The following is a 21,269-nucleotide window of genomic DNA, read 5'->3' on the forward strand; positions in this document are numbered from 1 at the left end:
TACCATGTGTGCAAAAATAATGCAAACAGCTCTGGCAGTGAAAGGGTAAATGTGAGCTAGCTGGGATCACATTAGAGCTCCCCCTAGCTGCAGCCTGGTAATAACATTGCTAGGAGGTATATTTATTTATCTGCTACATACTTCCCATCTTTATATAAACATCTCCTGACATTTAGGGGTAAATATTAGAACATTTACAAAGCAATTCTCTCAGTGACAATGCATGTACATTCCTTCTGTGTGATTGGGGAAACAATGAATGTTATTAGGGGATTTGCTGAGCTGGTTGAATATTTTCCATGGATTTAAAATAGAAAATGTTGCATTTGGACACTAGATGGTGCTAATTGCTAAGATACTTAGCGCCATCTAAAGGCCAAATTTGGTACTTTTTGTTTTAAATCAATGGATGGTTTAATTTATGTCCTTCAATGTGTACTGTACCCATAAATACATGAGTATGATCTCAGGGATTTGTATGACCCCCCCCCCCCCCCCCGATATTGGAAATGAAGGGGTCTATGCAAAGAATATGTTGGGTGTGTGTGCCAAGCATGTGTCCAGCCGTGACAAATTCTGGCTGTATTTGAATAAGCACAGTGATTTCTAATAATCATCAGCTCCAACTAGTGGACATAATGAGGTATTAGTTCAAAAATACCTCAATCAGGAAAAATAGTTCAATACCGCATTATGGCCACTAGATGGACCCAATGATCATAGGAAATCACTGAATGAAATAAAATAACACCAACATTTGTCATGGATGAATGAATGCTTGTCATATTTGTACTTGCATACAGAAAGTTTCTGTGTCTATAATGTTGATTTCCTCTAGATGGCGCATGTGTGCTTACTTCTTCATTTATTTCTCCCATCATGCATTATTACATCTCTCTTTCCTGTTTCCTTTTGTAACTAAAAGAAGATTGCACAGTGCTGTCCTCCCAGGGTTTAACGCGTTTCTTTTTTGTTTTGTGTGTAAAGTAAGCCATCTGACTAAGAATCTTCCAGATACAAAGCCCTCTCTTAGCTCACAAGCAGGGGAAAGTGGCATGGAGATTTTCGGGGTCACCACTGGTAAGTAGAGCCTTGAAATGAAGGACATCAAGTTCAGAATTTCTGTCTTGTCTGTGTAAAGTTTACTGATAAAGATATATGGGATCTCACAGCTTCTAGCTCTGTAACCCGCTATATCATTATCAGTAACCGTCACACAGACACGCAAGACATTCTGAAGGTGATTCCTTCATTTCACGGCTCTACTTACCACTCTACACCCCAACATTTACTCAGCCAATGAAAAGCCAACACGGTACAACACTTCATTCATGTCTTTGGTGATCTCTGACCTCCTTATCAACGGTTTCTTACATCATGAAGATCAGACATGGAGTATATCTGAGGTGTATATCAGGTGTGCTTCTTCCCCACATGTCCAGCAACATTCATATAGAAGACATTTCCCGCACTCTGGGCACTAATACACCTTGAGGGTTGTGTGGGAGATCGGATGTACAGGAAGACAGGACTTCAGTGAGGAACAATTCCCTCACTCAGGACAGGAAAGTGGCTTCTCCCCCGTGTGAGTTCTCTGATGTGTGTAAAGATGGGGCTTCTGTGAAAAACATTTCCCACACTCAGGACAGGAATACGGCTTCTCCCCCGTGTGAGATCTCTGATGTGTGTGAAGATTAGACTTTACTGAAAAGCATTTCCCGCACTTAGGACAAGAATACGGCTTCTCCCCTGTGTGAGATCTCTGATGTGTGTAAAGATTGGACTTCAGTGAAAAACATTTCCCACACTCAGGACAAGAATATGGCTTCTCCCCCGTGTGAGATCTCTGATGTGTGTGAAGACTAGACTTTACTGAAAAACATTTCCCGCACTCAGGACAGGAAAACGGCTTTTCCCCCGTGTGAGATCTCTGATGTGTGTGAAGATGAGACTTCTGTAAAAAACATTTCCCACACTCAGGACAGGAAAGCGGCTTCTCCCCCGTGTGAGTTCTCTGATGTCTGGAAAGAGTGGAATTATCTGAAAAACATTTCCCGCACTCAGGACAGGAATACGGCTTCACCCCCTTGTGAGTTTTCTGATGTGTGTGAAGATGAGACTTCTGTGAAAAACATTTCCCACATTCAGGACAGGAAAGCGGCTTCTCCCCCGTGTGAGTTCTCTGATGTCTGGAAACAGTGGACTTATGTGAAAAACATTTCCCGCACTCAGGACAGGAATACGGCTTCTCCCCCTTGTGAGTTCTCTGATGTGTGTGAAGATGAGATTTCCGTGAAAAACATTTCCCACACTCAGGACAGGAAAACGGCTTTTCCCCCTTGTGAGTTCTCTGATGTGTGTGAAGATGAGAGTTCCGTGAAAAACATTTCCCACACTCAGGACAGGGAAACGGCTTTACCCCCGTGTGAGATCTCTGATGTCTGTGAAGATGAGACTTCCGTGAAAAACATTTCCCACACACAGGACAAGAAAGTGGCTTCTCCCCCGTGTGAGTTCTCTGATGTCTGGAAAGAGTGGACTTATCTGAAAAACATTTTCCGCACTCAGGACAGGAATACGGCTTCTCCCCCGTGTGAGATCTCTGATGTATGTAAAGACTGGACTTTTGCGAAAAACATTTCCCGCACTCAGTACAGGAAAACCTCTCATCTGTTAAAAGGACGGCACCATCCCTCACAGTCTGAGGTTCCTCAGGATAAGAGGAATACGATGTTCCGGCACTGTCCCTCACAGTCTGAGGTTCCTCAGGATAAGGGGAATATGATGGTCCGGCACCGTCCCTCACAGTCCAAGGTTCATCAAGATAAGAGGAATAAGATGGTCCGGCACCGTCCCTCACAGTCTGAGGTTCCTCAGGATAAGAGGAATACGATGGTCCGGCACTGTCCCTCACAGTCTGAGGTTCCTCAGGATAAGAGGAATACGATGGTTCGGCACCGTCCCTCACAGTCTGAGGTTCCTCAGGATAAGAGGAATACGATGGTCCATCTACACTGTGTGATGCCGGATGGACATTTGAGGTAGCCGGGTTTTCTCCTGGACTATACTGTGTGATGTCCTCATCTTCTACTTTACAGTCTGGAGACAAAGTGAGACAATCCTCTGAGGTTTTCCTCATCTCCCGTCCATCTACTAAAATAGAAATACAAAGATTATTATTACTAGACATCAGCAGATTGGTTCCCCTAAACCAGGACTCCGCCCACATCAGGCAGCATTGTCTCTGAGGATCTTACAATTCCCCCCACAAGGTAACTAGAAAATGGGTCCTCTGATCTCCTACCAGTTCATTTCTTTATTCATGGACCTTAGTCAGAGAGTGAGGAAACAACGAGAACTGTCTTTTATAGGAGTGACAGTGATGAGGGGATTATAGGACAAGTGTCCCCTCCCCCTCTATCACTCATTGCCATCTTCCCAACACATGAAGTCCCGTACTTCCTTATTTAGTCCATGATTTAGTCATGAATAACAGCGGGGCTGAGCCCCACCAGAGGTCAGAGAGTGAGGATGGGGGAAGAATAACCAAGATGAAGTCTGGACTGATCCTGAAGACCACCATCATTGGGTTACTGACTCCTCCCTCATTATCACTTTCTGTTTAAGATCCCAAAAGTTTGCGGATGTTATCACATTATTATCAATATGTAAAAGTCTGTCCTCCAATCAAATCATCAGATATAAAATGTGCAGCTGGTAGAGAATGGGTGCAAAAGAAGCAAGCCCTATATAATGTACAACATAGAGTATATAGTGCAGGGGTCGGGAGTATGTAATGTACAACATAGAGTATATAGTGCAGAGGTCAGGAATATGTGATGTACAACATATAGTATATAGTGCAGGGGTCAGGAGTACGTAATGTACAACATAGAGTATATAGTACAGGGGTCAGGAGCAATGTTCCCTCTAATTTTTTACTGAGCTGAGCAAATAAAAAAATTTCTGAGCGCAAACCTTTAGATTGAGCAATGGGGGGGGGGGGGGGGGGACGTCAATGCAGAGTGACCAGCTTGCCCCAATCAACTGCAGAGTGCCACAGCAATGCCCCCAATAAACTGCAGAGTGCCACAGCAATGCCCCCAATAAACTGCAGAGTGCCACAGCAATGCCCCCAATAAATTGCAGAGTGTCACAGCAATGCCCCCAATACATTGCAGAGTGTCACAGCAATGCCCCCAATACATTGCAGAGTGTCACAGCAATGCCCCCAATACATTGCAGAGTGCCACAGCAATGCCCCCAATACATTGCAGAGTGCCACAGCAATGCCCCCAATAAACTGCAGAGTGCCACAGCAATGCCCCCAATACATTGCAGAGTGCCACAGCAATGCCCCCAATACATTGCAGAGTGCCACAGCAATGCCCCCAATACATTGCAGAGTGCCACAGCAATGCCCCCAATACATTGCAGAGTGCCACAGCATTGCCCCCAATAAACTGCAGAGTGCCACAGCAATGCCCCCAATAAACTGCAGAGTGCCACAGCATTGCCCCCAATAAACTGCAGAGTGCCACAGCATTGCCCCCAATAAACTGCAGAGTGCCACAGCATTGCCCCCAATAAACTGCAGAGTGCCACAGCATTGCCCCCAATAAACTGCAGAGTGCCACAGCATTGCCCCCAATAAACTGCAGAGTGCCACAGCATTGCCCCCAATAAACTGCAGAGTGCCACAGCATTGCCCCCAATAAACTGCAGAGTGCCACAGCATTGCCCCCAATAAACTGCAGAGTGCCACAGCATTGCCCCCAATAAACTGCAGAGTGCCACAGCATTGCCCCCAATAAACTGCAGAGTGCCACAGCATTGCCCCCAATAAAATGCAGAGTGCCACAGCAATGCCCCCAATAAAATGCAGAGTGCCACAGCAATGCCCCCAATAAAATGCAGAGTGCCACAGCAATGCCCCCAATAAATTGCAGAGTGCCACAGCATTGCCCCCAATAAATTGCAGAGTGCCACAGCATTGCCCCCAATAAATTGCAGAGTGCCACAGCAATGCCCCCAATAAATTGCAGAGTGCCACAGCAATGCCCCCAATAAACTGCAGAGTGCCACAGCATTGCCCCCAATAAACTGCAGAGTGCCACAGCATTGCCCCCAATAAACTGCAGAGTGCCACAGCATTGCCCCCAATAAACTGCAGAGTGCCACAGCATTGCCCCCAATAAACTGCAGAGTGCCACAGCATTGCCCCCAATAAAATGCAGAGTGCCACAGCATTGCCCCCAATAAAATGCAGAGTGCCACAGCATTGCCCCCAATAAAATGCAGAGTGCCACAGCATTGCCCCCAATAAAATGCAGAGTGCCACAGCAATGCCCCCAATAAAATGCAGAGTGCCACAGCAATGCCCCCAATAAAATGCAGAGTGCCACAGCAATGCCCCCAATAAAATGCAGAGTGCCACAGCAATGCCCCCAATAAAATGCAGAGTGCCACAGCAATGCCCCCAATAAAATGCAGAGTGCCACAGCAATGCCCCCAATAAAATGCAGAGTGCCACAGCAATGCCCCCAATAAAATGCAGAGTGCCACAGCAATGCCCCCAATAAATTGCAGAGTGCCACAGCATTGCCCCCAATAAATTGCAGAGTGCCACAGCATTGCCCCCAATAAATTGCAGAGTGCCACAGCAATGCCCCCAATAAATTGCAGAGTGCCACAGCAATGCCCCCAATAAACTGCAGAGTGCCACAGCATTGCCCCCAATAAACTGCAGAGTGCCACAGCATTGCCCCCAATAAACTGCAGAGTGCCACAGCATTGCCCCCAATAAACTGCAGAGTGCCACAGCATTGCCCCCAATAAACTGCAGAGTGCCACAGCATTGCCCCCAATAAAATGCAGAGTGCCACAGCATTGCCCCCAATAAAATGCAGAGTGCCACAGCATTGCCCCCAATAAAATGCAGAGTGCCACAGCATTGCCCCCAATAAAATGCAGAGTGCCACAGCAATGCCCCCAATAAAATGCAGAGTGCCACAGCAATGCCCCCAATAAAATGCAGAGTGCCACAGCAATGCCCCCAATAAAATGCAGAGTGCCACAGCAATGCCCCCAATAAAATGCAGAGTGCCACAGCAATGCCCCCAATAAAATGCAGAGTGCCACAGCAATGCCCCCAATAAAATGCAGAGTGCCACAGCAATGCCCCCAATAAAATGCAGAGTGCCACAGCAATGCCCCCAATAAAATGCAGAGTGCCACAGCAATGCCCCCAATAAACTGCAGAGTGCCACAGCAATGCCCCCCCGCGACCCCGTGCACTTACCTCACGGACGGTCACGGCACTCTGTCTTCAGTCCCCGGCTTCCAGCTTCCCGCGTCTCCATCCTCCCGAGTCCCGGCGCCTCCTCCTCGGCCAATGGCATGAAGTTGGCCTTTCGGCCAATCAGGAAGCGGGAGGACCCGCTCCCTGATTGGCCAGGAGGAGGATCCGTATGACAATAGCGAATTTTCATTCGCTATTGTCACACGATGGGCGTGCTCTCGGGGTGCACGCTCTGCTCCCTGGCCGCTCCGTCTGCGGCTGCGCCGTCTAACTAGGTGCTTGCGCGGGACGTAATTTCCACTGCGCGACCGCGCACGCGCGCACCTTAAAGGGAACACTGGTCAGGAGTATGTAATGTACAACATAGAGTATATAGTACAGGGGTCAGAAGTATGTAATGTGTAATATGAATGTCGAATCCCTCTGACATCCAAAAGGCAGGATAACTCCTCCAGAGGCCAGGGACAGCTAGCCTTTCACCCCAGGGCTGAATCCATGGCATAAATACCGGGACCAAGAAAGGTTATTGGGTGCCAGTCACTTTTGTCTTTATAAAGTGTTATTGCAGAATGGTTCAGGAGGTGAGGGGTTGGGGGGATGGGGGTCTCAGATGCCATGGCAGATTACTTACAGACTGTGCAGATCAATGTCTACTCTCACAATGTCAGAACCTATAAACCGACTGAGTAACACTGTAAGCACATTCCCAAATTTCAGTGCATTCTCCAAGTGAGTCCCCAGGCCCTCCTTAGAGACCGGCCTTCTTCATGGCTCTCTCCAGCAAGGGGCCTCCCCTGGGTCTCGTCCTTGGCACAGCTTCCTCCAGACCAGGCACGACAGCTTCACAACCACTTCAGCACATGTTAGGCCCCAAAACAGGCCAATGGACCAAACAGCAGAGCTCCATCCAGCAGCCCCTCCCTACACCTCATCCCAGGGGAAGAGAGCGAGCACATGGACTGTCCCAAATATTTATTTCCTCCCCCAGCATGCACCAGTGACATAAACCTCCTACTGGATTGGCTGACAGAAATATAAATATTCTTAATGTAAGACATTAAACTCAAAGGAAATATTTATTATATTGCAACTTATCGATTCTTAGATGTGATGTTAGTTTTCCTTTTTAGGATTTCTTATATGTTCATCTGGTGATCTAGCCAGTAAATCTGTTATAGAAAAGCTCCAACTCTAAAGCAGAATGTATTAGTTACTGGGATGGGGCAGACTATTTACCACTGACAGGGGTGCTTACAATAATCAGCTTTTATTTATTCTTGTAAAACCTTTATCCCAAAGGAAAAAACGTTTGCTGTAACTTATTATAAAGTGTGATATGGAGTTTTGACTTCAATTTGTTACTGTTTTTGATCTGATAATACATCTAACACTCCCCTCCCCCTCCCCCCCCCCCCGACTGATAATGCTGCTGTCTCCAGAGTGGGGGCGCTCTAATACAGAAGGTGTGACCAGGTGAAAACAGAGGGGAAAAAGCCTTACAAAGAAAAGTAATGCAGCCACCACATCTAATGATTGGTAAGCTGCAATGTGTGACATTTTTGGGTTTGGGTTTATTATCATTTTAGTTTGGTTGGTGAAATGTCATACTATGTCCAGTGATAGCGGTGACATCTACTGGCCACAGTGAGAAATCACAACTCAGCTTAAGCTTAGGGAAAAACCAGGCGAAAAACTGAACAATCAGTCTGAGCTAAGTACAGCCCAGCCAAAAACTAACATGACATAGTAGTCCCTATTTTGGACAAGCTGTAACTTCAGATCCCCGTCTCCTTTTTTCTGACTGCTCAGACAAACTGTCTAAATTCTGGACTTTGTAAAGAGAGGAATGCAGATAAAGGGGTACAACTTATGTAGGAGGATTTGTTTCATCTCTGTGTATCCCCTGAGGCCAGTCACTTCACTGGGTATATGGAGGGTTTACACCCACTCTAAATGTTTACATGAGACAAGTTGCAGAGATCCGACACCGCTGCCTCCCATCTCCTGAGACTGCACTCAGTGAATTGGGTGTGAGACTATACAGACATATCCCTCCACCCGGCACAGCCAGCAAATAACAGAGCAAGTAACCCCGGGAGAATTGTTCTGTCAGAGATCTTGCTAGACCCAAGGAAGTGGCAGAAGACCCAAGGTACATACCCCAGGTGTCTTGGTCTAGTAACGTCTATGGTGAAAATTTTGCTGCCAGTTGAACCCCAGGATCTCTATAAATCCAGTCTAGAGACATAAATTGTGTCTGCAGCACAGAGAAGGAAGATTATCCGAGAGAAATACAGGAATACAGGACGGGGAACACAGCTCAGGAAAGTGACCAGGGGATTACAGGCTGATATCACCCAGTCCCCGCCCTACTCTGGACCAATCAGTGCGCAGTATGGGTGGAGGAATGTATTTAGTGTTAATGACCCACCTGTGCTGATCTCTGTAGGAGTGTCCTCCTCTATAAATGTCCCCGTTATTCCATCCTCCTCCATAGACTGCTGATCATCCCTCACATACATCTCTTCTTCTTCTGCTTTCACCTCAAATTCTATATCGATTGGATCTCCACTCTAAACCAAGAAAATGAAAGAGAATATCATCTGTAAAATATAAGATTTATTATTCTGACATCACATAAAAATCCACACATTGTCTCCATGAGTCATGTTTTATAATCTCTGTCTCACCAACCTTGACAACCAACAGTGAGGGATGGTGTGATCTTCCTGTGTGGAATCCCGGGAATACAGAGGACGGGGACATCTCTCTGGTGGGTTCCTGGTATTAGGTGGCTCCATCATATCCTTGTGTCCTTCTGAAAACTCCTCCATCACTCCATACTCCTCACCCTCCTCTTTATACTCTTCTTTAACATCAATATTATCATCCCAGAGGATTCCACTCTGAATATATAATAAAACATTCATTGTAACAAACATGCTGTATATAAATCAGAACTACCGATCATTGTCACTCATCTACCTGATGACAGTGGGGGATGGTGTGACCTTCCTGTGTGGAATCCCGGGAATACAGAGGACGGGGACATCTCTCTGGTGGGTTTCTGTAGCTGGATGACTCCACCATGGTGTCCTGATACAGATCTTTGTGTTCTTTTTCAAACTCTGACTCCTCCATCACCCCATCCTCATCATCCTCCTCTTTTATCTCTTCTTTAACCCCAAATTTAGAATCTCTCAGGTTTCCACTCTGAATATATAATAAAAATAACATCAATGGTAACAATGCAGATAATGTACAGATCCTAATGATACTATCAGTGATTGTTCCTCATCTACCTGATGATGGTGAGGGATGGTGTGACCTTCCTGTGTGGAATCCCGGGAATACAGAGGACGGGGACATCTCTCTGGTGGGTTCCCATTACTGGATCCATCTGTAGGAAACACACACACTGACTGAATACATTGTTTCTATGTGTTTATCGGATGATGGGGGGGTCTAAGTGGACCCTCCGTACTGCTCTCTCCTTTACAATAAAATCTCCTCTTACCCGGTGATGTGAGGGGCGGCTGATTCTCCATCATGACGTCCTTGTAGAGATCCTTGTGTCCTTCTAAATACTCCCAGTCCTCCATGGAGAAATAGACAGTGACATCCTGACACCTTATAGGAACCTGACACACACAATGATACAGTCACCATCCAGACACATCCCTTGTCTGTTACTGGATAATGTCCCAGAATTCCCAGCACCGCTCACCTCTCCTCCATGATCTCTCTGGTGACTTCTAGAATCTTCTTTTTATTTCTCTATTCCTATATTTCTTTATTCTATCAGGGAGGTTGAGGCAATATAATCTTCGGACTTCACAGGGGGAAACTCTAGATTTGAACACAAATAGTAAAATCAAATGATATTCCCAGAATCCCCCCCCCCCCCCCAATCAGTTCTCATTTTATTAAAGCCTTACTTCAGACTGAGGTATAATTTACCTACACAGGACCTCCCACTCCATAGGTTAAAAGGTTGTCGTAAGCAATTCTAGTGACATTACATACAACACAGGACAAACAGACCCACTTTGCTAGTGAGGGTGCCAAGGGTCTGCCGACATCCTAAGAGCATCAGAAAAAAATAAAAATAAAAGAGCCAGATGACAGGACAATGGGAGAGGAGCTGTGAGGTCAGTGTGATGTCATAGGACATATAGACTCTGAATGGAGGGACATTTGGATGGGGAGATTTGAGCGGTCCTCTATATGAGGCTCCCGTGCAAACCAAATCATTGTTCCCGGGTGCCTCCCACTTCTCCTAAACCGAAGAGTGATTTTTGACCTTTACCATACAGAAATCTGTCAGGTATGTGTGAAAGTAATCTCTCATGTGATCAGGTGACGTGCGGAGGAACGGAGTGTAAATAGCAGACAATTTTCTCCAGAGCTTCTAATGGTGGGGATGGATTTTGCTGCATGCTGGTGCCAAGTTTCCACCCCCCCCCCCCCCCAAGTCACTGCAGGTGTGGAGAAAATCTGTGTAAGAGGATATGGAGGAGAGATGAGGAGGAGATCCAGGAATCAGGATAAAGGTCAGGACAAGCAACAGACGAGGGCATCCAAGAGATGAAGCCGGGGTCACTACACAGAAAATCAATCCAAGGAAACAACAGGCAGAACAAGGAATAGCAAGAAGGAGCTCAGAGACAAATGAGAATATTGTTTAGCCAATGGGAGATTATCTCAGCATGACTTACATAATGAAGGAGATGAGGGGGAGGGGAGGTGACCATAGATACATGGAAATTCAGCTGGTTCAGCAGGGATCGGTCACATTTCCATCCATGTGTGGTCACTGCCGGATAAAAGTCACTCCATCAGCGGCTGCAGCCAATAGCTTCATCACTGATCTGTGTATTCTGAGAGCGGAGGAGCACCCCCCATTGTCAGAATACAATAGTGCAGCGGGGAGGATCCCCCTCCAATGTGTGGATGGAGGGAATTGCCTCAGTTTTTTCCACTCATCCCTCTGGCTGAACGATAAAACTGAACCATGTATGGCCAGATTTGGGAGCAAGATATATTATTCATCAACTGATCCCCCTGAAGGGGTTAATCTACATTTCCACACTATATATGTGTGTATCATCATCTGCTGGAGATAAAAGACGTCACAGTGACTATGGAGGAAGAGGATGGACATGACGGAGGGGGTTACTGGGTGTAAATTAGGGTGACCACGTGTCCCGGATCACCCGGGACAGTCCCGCATTTGGAGAGTCTGTCCCAGGTCCCGGTCGCCCTCATTCCGGGACAATGCAGTGTCCCGGAATGATCTGAGCCCTTGAGCCGCCATCCGCCGCTGTGCTGAGCCTGTGACAGATAGTCACTTCCTTATGCGATCGCTCCACCCACCTCCTCCTTCTCCAGGGCCCAGGGCATGCAAAGGGAGTTACTTGCACACAGCAGGGACTCGTGTGATCTTCTTCACTCTCCAGTGTCTCCACCCATCTCCTTCTCTGGCGCCCACGGCTCACCGCCCCGCAGCATGCAGAGGGAGAGACTTGCAGCAGCCGGACCGGATGGAACTGGTGTCTGGGAACGTCTGTTCTGTGTGCTGCTGCTGCACTGCTGGCTCAGATCCATGGTTGCCCCGACTTCTCTTCTTCCAGCTCCAGCCCATGGCCCAGCTGTCCTCATCTTCTAATATCCCCTCAGTGGACCACTCACCAGAGGGGATATTAGAAGATGAGGATTGGAATAGTAATGAAGAAGAAGGTGAGGTGACACAAGTGACGGCACTGGGGGACAGTAATGAAGCTGACAAGTGAGGGGATATGAGGATGGCACAGGGGAACAATAACTGAGGGAATAGTAATGAAGAAGAAGGTGACACAAATGGGGGGACAGTAATGAAGGTGACAAGTGAGGGGTTATGAAGGCGACACAGGGAAACAACAACTGAGAGAATAGTAATGAAGAAGAAGGTGACACAAATGGGGGGACAGTAATTAAGGTGACAAGTGAGGGGTTATGAAGGCGACACAGGGAAACAACAACTGAGGGAATAGTAATGAAGAAGGTGACACAAATGGGGGGACAGTAATGAAGGTGACCAGTGAGGGGATATGAAGGTGACACAAGTGGGGGACAGTAATGAAGGTGACAAGTGAGGGGATATGAGGATGACACAGGGGAACAATGAAGGTGACAAAGGGGAACAACAACTGAGGAAATAGTAATGAAGAAGAAGGTGACACGAGTGGGGGACAGTAATGAAGGTGACCAGTGAGGGGAACAATGAAGGTGACAAAGGGGAACAACAACTGAGGAAATAGTAATGAAGAAGAAGGTGACACGAGTGGGGGAAAGTAATGAAGGTGACAAGTGAGGGGATATGAGGATGACACAGAGGAACAATAACTGAGGGAATAGTAATGAAGAAGAAGGTGACACAGGTGGATGACAGTTAAGAAGCTGACAAGTGAGGGGATATGAAGGTGACACAGGGGACCACTGTTTGCTTTGGCAAAAAAAGTATCAAAAATCATCTTTTTTTGGGTGGGTGGGGGGAGTTGTCGGGGGTGTCCCTGAATGGCAGTTTGGAAATGTGGTCACCCTAGTGTAAATAGAAAATAAGATCTTATTACCTCCTCTGCTGCCACTTCCAGTAATGTCTTCTCTCTACTTCCTATGGAATGTCCTGTGTGTATCTGACATCACTTCCTGTGTGTACCTGACATCACTTCCTGTCTGTATTCCATAGAGACTTCCTGTCTGGGTAGAAGTGAGATCACCCCCTTTTGGAGCTCAGAGGAACTGCAGCTCTGAGAACCGTCTGGTAGTGTAAACACGGCCTTGTGCTGTGTGTGTATGTACTGTATATCCTTCCCCTTTCTCTCCTCCCTGAGTGTGTATGAAGAGGCGGAGCTCCTGCTGGAACAGCGGTCGGAGGAGGAAGCCGAGTCTAGGAGGGAGACTGACAGAAAGCGCAGTAGACTTGCAGGGCTGCAGTTCCTCTGATCTCCACAAGGTGGTGATCTCACTTCTACCCAGACAGGAAGTCTCTATGGAATACAGACAGGAAGTGATGTCAGATACACACAGGAAGATCCATTCGGTAGGACGGAGAGAGAAGGCAATGCAGGAACTGGCGGCAGAGGAGGTAATATGTAGATTAACCCCATCAGGGGGATCAGTTGATGAATAACATATCTTGCTTTCAAAGCTGGCCATACATGGTTCACTTTTATCATTCAGCCAGCGGGCTGAGTGAAACAAAAAAATTAAGCGATTCCCCCATCCACACATTGGAGGGGGGATGGGGGAAACCTCTCCGCTGCACTATTGTATTCTGACAATTGGGGGCGCTCCTCCGCTCTCAGAATACACAGATCAGCTATTGGCTGCTGCCGCTGATGGAGTGACTTTTATCCGGCAGTGACCACACATGGATGGAAATGTGACCGATCCCTGCTGAACCAGCTGAATTTCCATGTCTCTATGGTCACCTTAACCACTTAAGCCCCAGGCCTATTTTTGACACTTTTTGTTTAAAAATTAAAATCAGTATTTTTTGCTAGAAAACTACCCAAACATTATATATATATATATATATATATTTTTTTAGCAAAGACTCTGGAGAATAAAATGGCGGTCATTGCAATATTTTTTGTCACGCGGTATTTGTGCAGCTGTCTTTCAAACGCCATTTTTTTGGAAAAATTACGTAAAATCACATTTCACTGCATTTAAAAAAAAACTAAACAGTAAAGTTAGCCCATTTTTTTGTATATTGTGAAAGATGATGTCACGCCGAGTAAATAGATACCCAACCTGTTATGGTTTAAAATTGCGCACACCCGTGGAATGGCGACAAAATACGGTTAATAAAAATCTCCATAGGCGATGCTTTAAAATTTTTTAACAGTTACCAGTTTAGAGTTAGAGTGTAGCTCTCTTTTTTTATTTATTGCTCACGGTCTGGCGATCGCGGCGATACCTCGCATGTGTGGTTTGAACAGCGATTTTATTTGCGGCTCGACTTCCGTATACGTTTTCTTTCATCCCTTGTGACAGCAATATGCAGTGACAGGCACTCTTTATGGACCCCTCCACTACACTTCCATGTATTCAAAACGCTGAAAACTGCATTTTTGAATACATTCACTTTTTGAATCTGCCGCCTTTAGCAGCCGAGTAACCCAGATGTGACGTCATGGACGCCGCCTCTGGGCTACGTCATCGGAGACCTGATCGAAGCCACAATCCAGCCGGCGGACGCGAGACCCGGGCAGAGCCGTGGAAGGTGGGGGGCGGGGGGCATCCCCTCCCGCTCGCCGGGGTAACGATCGAGCAGCTCTTGGTCATTACCGCCGGAAAGCTGACCGCCGGCTCTAACAAACGGTACCTAGATGAAGCCTCCAACTAGAGGCATCATCTCGTTACAGCTACTTAAATTGATTCGACCTAGGTCTATGTCAGTTTGCGTTAAGTGGTTAGGTGACTTCCTCCCCTCCCCCTCATCTCCTTTATTATGTAAGTCATGCTGAGATAATCTCCCATTGGCTGAGCAATATTCTCATTTATCTCTGAACTCCTTCTTGCTATTCCTTGTCCTGCCTGTTGTTTCCTTGGATTGATTTTCTGTGTAGTGACCCCGGCCTCATCTCTTGGATGCGCTCGTCTGTTGCTTGCCCTGACCTGATTCCTGGATCTCCTCCTCATCTCTCCTCCATATCCTCTTACACAGCTTTTCTCCCCACCTTCAGTGACCCTGTGGGGTGGATACTTGGCACCAGCATGCAGCAAAATCTATCCCCACCATTAGGAGCTCTGGAGAAAATTGTCTGCAATTTATACTCCGTTCCTCCACACGTCACCTGCTCACATGAGAGCCTCATATAGAGGGCCCCTCAAATCTCCCCATCCAAATGTCCCTGCATTCAGGAGTCTATATGTCCTATGACATAACACTGACGTAACAGCTCCTCCCCCAATGTCCCTCCATCTGGCTTTTTTTCCCCATTCTCTTAGGATGTGGGCGGACCCTTGGCATCCTCACTAGCAAAGTGGGTCTGTTGGTCCTGCGTTATATGTAATGATGTCAGAATGCCTGCAACAAACTTTTACCCTGCGTAGTGTGGGGGTCCTGTGTGGGTAAATTATACCTCAGTCTGAGGTGGGGCTTTAATCAAGTGGAAACCTGAATGGAGGAGTGTGGAGGATTCTGGGAATTTAATTTGATTTTACTATTTGTGTTCAGATCTAGAGTTTTCCACCTGTGAAGTCTGGAGATCATATGACCATCACATTGCCTCCACCTCCCTCCCTGATAGAATAGAGAAATACAAAGAAGATTCTAGAAGTCCCCAGAGAGATCATGGAGGAGAGGTGAGCGGTGCTGGGAATTCCGGGACATTATCCAGTAACAGACAAGGGATGTGTCTGGATGGTGACTGTATCATTGTGTGTGTCAGGTTCCTATAAGGTGTCAGGATGTCACTGTCTATTTCTCCATGGAGGAGTGGGAGTATTTAGAAGGACACAAGGATCTCTACAAGGACGTCATGATGGAGAATCAGCCGCCCCTCACATCACCGGGTAAGAGGAGACTTTATTATAAAGGAGAGAGCAGTACGGAGGATCCACCTAGATCCCCATCATCTGATAAACACATAGAAACAATGTATTCAGTCAGTGTGTGTGTTTCCTACAGATGGATCCAGTAATGGGAACCCACCAGAGAGATGTCCCCGTCCTCTGTATTCCCGGGATTCCACACAGGAAGGTCACACCATCCCTCACCATCATCAGGTAGATGAGTGACAATTATTGGTAGTTCTGATTTATACACAGCATGTTTGTTATAATGAATGTTTTATTATATATTAAGAGTGGAATCCTCTGGGATGATAATATTGATGTTAAAGAAGAGTATAAAGAGGAGGATGAGGAGTATGGAGTGATGGAGGAGTTTTCAGAAGGACACAAGGATATGATGGAGCCACCTAATACCAGGAACCCACCAGAGAGATGTCCCCGTCCTCTGTATTCCCGGGATTCCACACAGGAAGGTCACACCGTCCCTCACTGTTACAAGGTTGGTGGGAGAGAGATTATAAAACCCAGACTCATGGAGACAATGTGTGTATTTTTATGTGATGTCACAATAATAAAGCTTATATCTTCCAGATGATATTCTCTTTCATTTTCTTGGTTTAGAGTGGAGATCCAATCGATATAGAATTTGAGGTTAAAGCAGAAGAAGAAGAGACGTATGTGAGGGATGATCAGCAGTCTATGGAGGAGGATGGAATAACGGGGACATTTATAGAGGAGGACACTCCTACAGAGATCAGCACAGGTGGGTCATTAACACTAAATACATTCCTCCACCCATACTGCGCACTGATTGGTCCAGAGTAGGGGGGGGACTGGGTGATATCAGCCTGTAATACCCTGGTCACTTTCCTGAGCTGTGTTCCCCGTCCTGTATTCCTGTATTTCTCTCGGATAATCTTCCTTCTCTGTGCTGAAGACACAATTTATGTCTCTAGACTGGATTTATGGAGATTCTGGGGTTCAGCTGGCAGCAAAATGTTCATTTTCACCATAGACGTTACTAGACCAAGACACCTGGGGTATGTGCTTCGGGTCTTCTGCCCCATGCCTGGGTCTAGTAAGATCTCTGACAGAACAATTCTCCCGGGGTTACTTGCTCTGTTATTTGCTGGCTGTGCCGGGGTGGAGGGATATGTCTGTATAGTCTCACACCCAAGTCACTGAGTGCAGTCTCAGGAGATGGGAGGCAGCGGTGTGGGATCTCTGCAACTTGTCTCATGTGAACATTTAGAGTGGGTGTTAACCCTCCATATACCCAGTGAAGTGACTGGCCTCATGTGATACACAGAGATGAAACAAATCCTCCTACATAAGTTGTACCACTTTATCTGCATTCCTCTCTTTACAAAGTCCAGAATTTAGACAGTTTGTCTGAGCAGTCAGAGAAAAGGGGACGGGGATCTGAAGTTACAGCTTGTCTTAAATAGGGACTACTATGTCAGGTTAGTTTTTGGCTGGGCTGTACTTAGCTCAGACTGATTGTTCAGTTTTTCGCCTGGTTTTTCCCTAAGTCTGGAGACAGCAGCATTATCAGTCTGGGGGGAGGGGAGTGTTAGATGTATTATCTGATTTAAAAACTGTAACAAATTAAAGCCTAACTCCATCTCACACTTTATAATCAGTTACAGCAAACGTTTTTTTTCCTTTGGGATGAAGGTTTTACAAGAATAAATAAAAGCTGATCATTGTAAGCACCCCTGTCAGTGGTAAATGGTCTGCCCCATCCCAGTAACTGATACATTCTGCTTTATAGTTGGAGCTTTTATAGAACAGACTTACTGGCTAGATCACCAGATGAACATATAAGAAATCCTAAAAAGGAAAACTAACATCAAATCTAAGAATCGATAAGCTGCAATATAATAAATATTTTCTTTGGGTTTAATGTCTTACATTAATAATATTTATATTTCTGTCAGCCAATGCAGTAGGAGGTTTATGTTACTGGTGCATGCTGGGGGAGGAAATAAATATTTGGGACAGTCCATGTGCTCCCTCTATTCCCCTAGGATGAGGTGTAGGGAGGGGCTGCTGGATGGAGCTCTGCTGTTAGGTCCATTGGCCAATTTTGGGCCTAACATGTGCTGAAGTGGTTGTGAAACTGTCGTGCCTGGTCTGGAGGAAGCTGTGCCAAGGAGGAGACCCAGGGGAGGCCCCTTGCTGGAGAGAGCCACAAAGAAGGCCGGTCTATAAGGAGTGCCTGGGGACTCGCTTGGAGGACGCACTGAAATTTGGGAATGTGCTTACAGTGTTACTCAGTCGGCTTATAGGTTCTGACACTGTGAGAGTAGATCTTGATCTGCAGAGTCTATAAGTGATCTGCCATGGTATCTGAAACCCCCAACCCTCACCTCCTGAACCACTTTAAAAAGACAAAAGTGACTGGCGCCCAATATCCTTTCTTGGTCCCAGTATTTATGCCATGGATTCAGCCCTGGGTGGAATGCTAGCCCGCCCCTGGCCTCTGGAGGTCCTATCCTGTCTTTTGTATGTCAGAGGGATTCTACATTCATATTACACATTACATACTCCTGACCCTGCACTGTATACTCTATGTTGTACATTACATACTCCTGACCCCTGCACTATATACTCTATGTTGTACATTACATACTCCTGACCCCTGCACTATATACTCTATGTTGTACATTACATACTCCTGACCCCTGCACTATATACTCTATGTTGTACATTACATACTCCTGACCCCTGCACTATATACTCTATGTTGTACATTACATACTCCTCACCCCTGCACTATATACTCTATGTTGTACATTACATACTCCTGACCCCTGCACTATATACTCTTATGTTGTACATTACATACTCCTCACCCCTGCACTATATACCATATGCTGTACATTACATTCTCCTGACCCCTGCACTATATACTCTATGTTGTACATTACATACACCTGACCCCTGCACTATATACTCTATGTTGTACATTACATACCCCTGCACTATATACTCTATGTTGTACATTACATACCCCTGAACCCTGCTCTATATACTCTGTTGTACATTACATTCTCCTGACCCCTGCACTATATACTCTATGTTGTACATTACATACTCCTGACCCCTGCACTATATACTCTATGTTGTACATTACATACTCCTGACCCCTGCACTATATACTCTATGTTGTACATTACATACTCCTGACCCCTGCACTATATACTCTGTTGTATATGAAATAGGCCTTGCTTCTTTTGCACCCGTTCTCTACCAGCTGGACATTTTATATCTGATGATTTGATTGGAGCACAGACTTTTACATGGTGATAATAATAATGTGATAACATCCTCCAACTTTGGACACTTAAACAGAAAGTGATCAAGAGGGAGGAGTCAGTAACCCAATGATGGTGGTCTTCAAGATCATTCCAGTCTTCATCTTGGTTGTTCTCCCCCCATCCTCACTCTCTGACCTCTGGTGGGTCTCAGCCCCCGCTGTTATTCATGACTAAATCATGGACTAAATAAGAAAGTGCGGGACTTCTTGTGTTGGGAAGATGGCAATGAGTGATAGAGGGGGAGGGGACACTCGTCCTATAATCCCCTCATCACTGTCACTCCTATAAAAGACAGTTCTCGTTGTTTCCTCACTCTCTGACTAAGGTCCATGAATAAAGAAATGAACTGGTAGGAGATCAGAGGACCCATTTACTAGTCACAGGCAATGGTAGATAGTGAGTAGGTGTCCCACACATCAAGGAGTGACCTGGCGTATGTCTAGACTGAGACTGCCATTTACCATCATACAACAGGTCCTGACTGAATGTGTGGCTCCTGAGTCACCTAGTAACCCTCTACCATTTACTAGTTACCTTGAGGGGGGAATGGTAAGATCCTCAGAGACAAAGCTGCCTGATGTGGGCGGAGTCCTGGTTTAGGGGAACCAATCTGCTGATGTCTAGTAATAATCTTTTTATTTCTATTTTAGTACATGGACGGGAGATGAGGAAAACCTCAGAGGATTGTCTCACTTTGTCTCCAGACTGTAAAGTAGAAGATGAGGACATCACAAAGTATAGTCCAGGAGAAAACCCCGCTACCTCAAATGTCCATCCGGCACCACACAGTGTAGATGGACCATCGTATTCCTCTTATCCTGAGGAACCTCAGACTGTGAGGGACGGTGCCGTCCTTCCAACAGATAAGAGGTTTTCCTGTCCTGAGTGCGGGAAAGGTTTCCGTTCTAGATATGGTCTTTATGTGCATAAAAGATCTCACATGGGGGAGAAGCCATTTTCCTGTTCTGAGTGCGGGAAATCTTTTTCACGGAAGTATGATCTTTATATACATCAGAGATCTCACACAGGGGAGAAGCCGTATTCCTGTCCTGAGTGCAGAAAATGTTTTTTACTGAAGTCTCATCTTCACATACATCAGAGATCCCACACGGGAGAGAAGCCACATTCCTGTCCTGAGTGTGGGAAATGTTTTTCACGGAAGTCTATGCTTCACACACATCAGAGATCTCACACGGGGGAGAAGCCGTTTTCCTGTCCTGAGTGTGGGAAATGTTTTTCAGATAAGTCCCATCTTTACAGACATCAGAGATCTCACACGGGGGAGAAGCCACTTTCCTGTCCTGAGTGTGGGAAATGTTTTTTAGTGAAGTCCCATCTTTACAGACATCAGAGATCTCACACGGGGGAGAAGCCGTTTTCCTGTTCTGAGTGTGGGAAAAGTTTTTCACATAAGTATCATCTTTACACACATCAGAGATCTCACACGGGGGAGAAGCCGTATTCCTGTCCTGAGTGTGGGAAATGTTTTTCACTGAAGTCCAATCTTTACACACATCAGAGATCTCACACAGGGGAGAAGCCGTATTCTTGTCCTAAGTGCGGGAAATGCTTTTCAGTAAAGTCTAATCTTCACACACATCAGAGATCTCACACGGGGGAGAAGCCGTATTCCTGTCCTGAGTGTGGGAAATGTTTTTCACAGAAGCCCCATCTTTACACACATCAAAGAACTCACACGGGGGAGAAGCCACTTTCCTGTCCTGAGTGAGGGAATTGTTCCTCACTGAAGTCCTGTCTTCCTGTACATCCGATCTCCCACACAACCCTCAAGGTGTATTAGTGCCCTGAGTGCGGGAAATGTCTTCTATATGAATGTTGCTGGACATGTGGGGAAGAAGCACACCTGATATACACCTCAGATATACTCCATGTCTGATCTTCATGATGTAAGAAACCGTTGATAAGGAGGTCAGAGATCACCAAAGACATGGATGAAGTGTTGTACCGTGTTGGCTTTTCATTGGCTGAGTAAATGTTGGGGTGTAGAGTGGTAAGTAGAGCCGTGAAATGAAGGAATCACCTTCAGAATGTCTTGCGTGTCTGTGTGACGGTTACTGATA

At 46.1% G+C, this 21,269-nt stretch overlaps 2 protein-coding genes across 2 annotated transcripts in view; one reads left to right on the forward strand and one right to left on the reverse strand.

The window, feature by feature from the left end:
* LOC309548372 (uncharacterized protein) overlaps window positions 1–21,269 on the forward strand; it is a gene marked incomplete at both ends in the record, with an annotated part of 1,605,927 nt that overhangs the window by 30,766 nt on the left and 1,553,892 nt on the right. The window contains 1 exon segment of the mRNA XM_082248310.1: window positions 20,248–20,730. Coding sequence (XP_082104436.1) covers window positions 20,248–20,730 — 483 coding nt within the window.
* Window positions 250–11,945, reverse strand: LOC309547862 (uncharacterized protein; the record flags this gene model as incomplete). The annotated part of the gene is made up of 4 exons (XM_082247864.1): window positions 250–343; window positions 1,271–1,576; window positions 2,084–2,801; window positions 11,800–11,945. The coding sequence occupies 3 exons, from the start codon at window positions 11,943–11,945 to the stop codon at window positions 1,553–1,555; spliced, it is 888 nt and encodes a 295-aa protein (XP_082103990.1). The 3' UTR covers window positions 250–343; window positions 1,271–1,552.

This window comes from Pelophylax lessonae, assembly GCF_965119305.1.
Source record: "Pelophylax lessonae genome assembly, chromosome: 2".
Taxonomy (NCBI): Eukaryota; Metazoa; Chordata; class Amphibia; order Anura; family Ranidae; genus Pelophylax; species Pelophylax lessonae.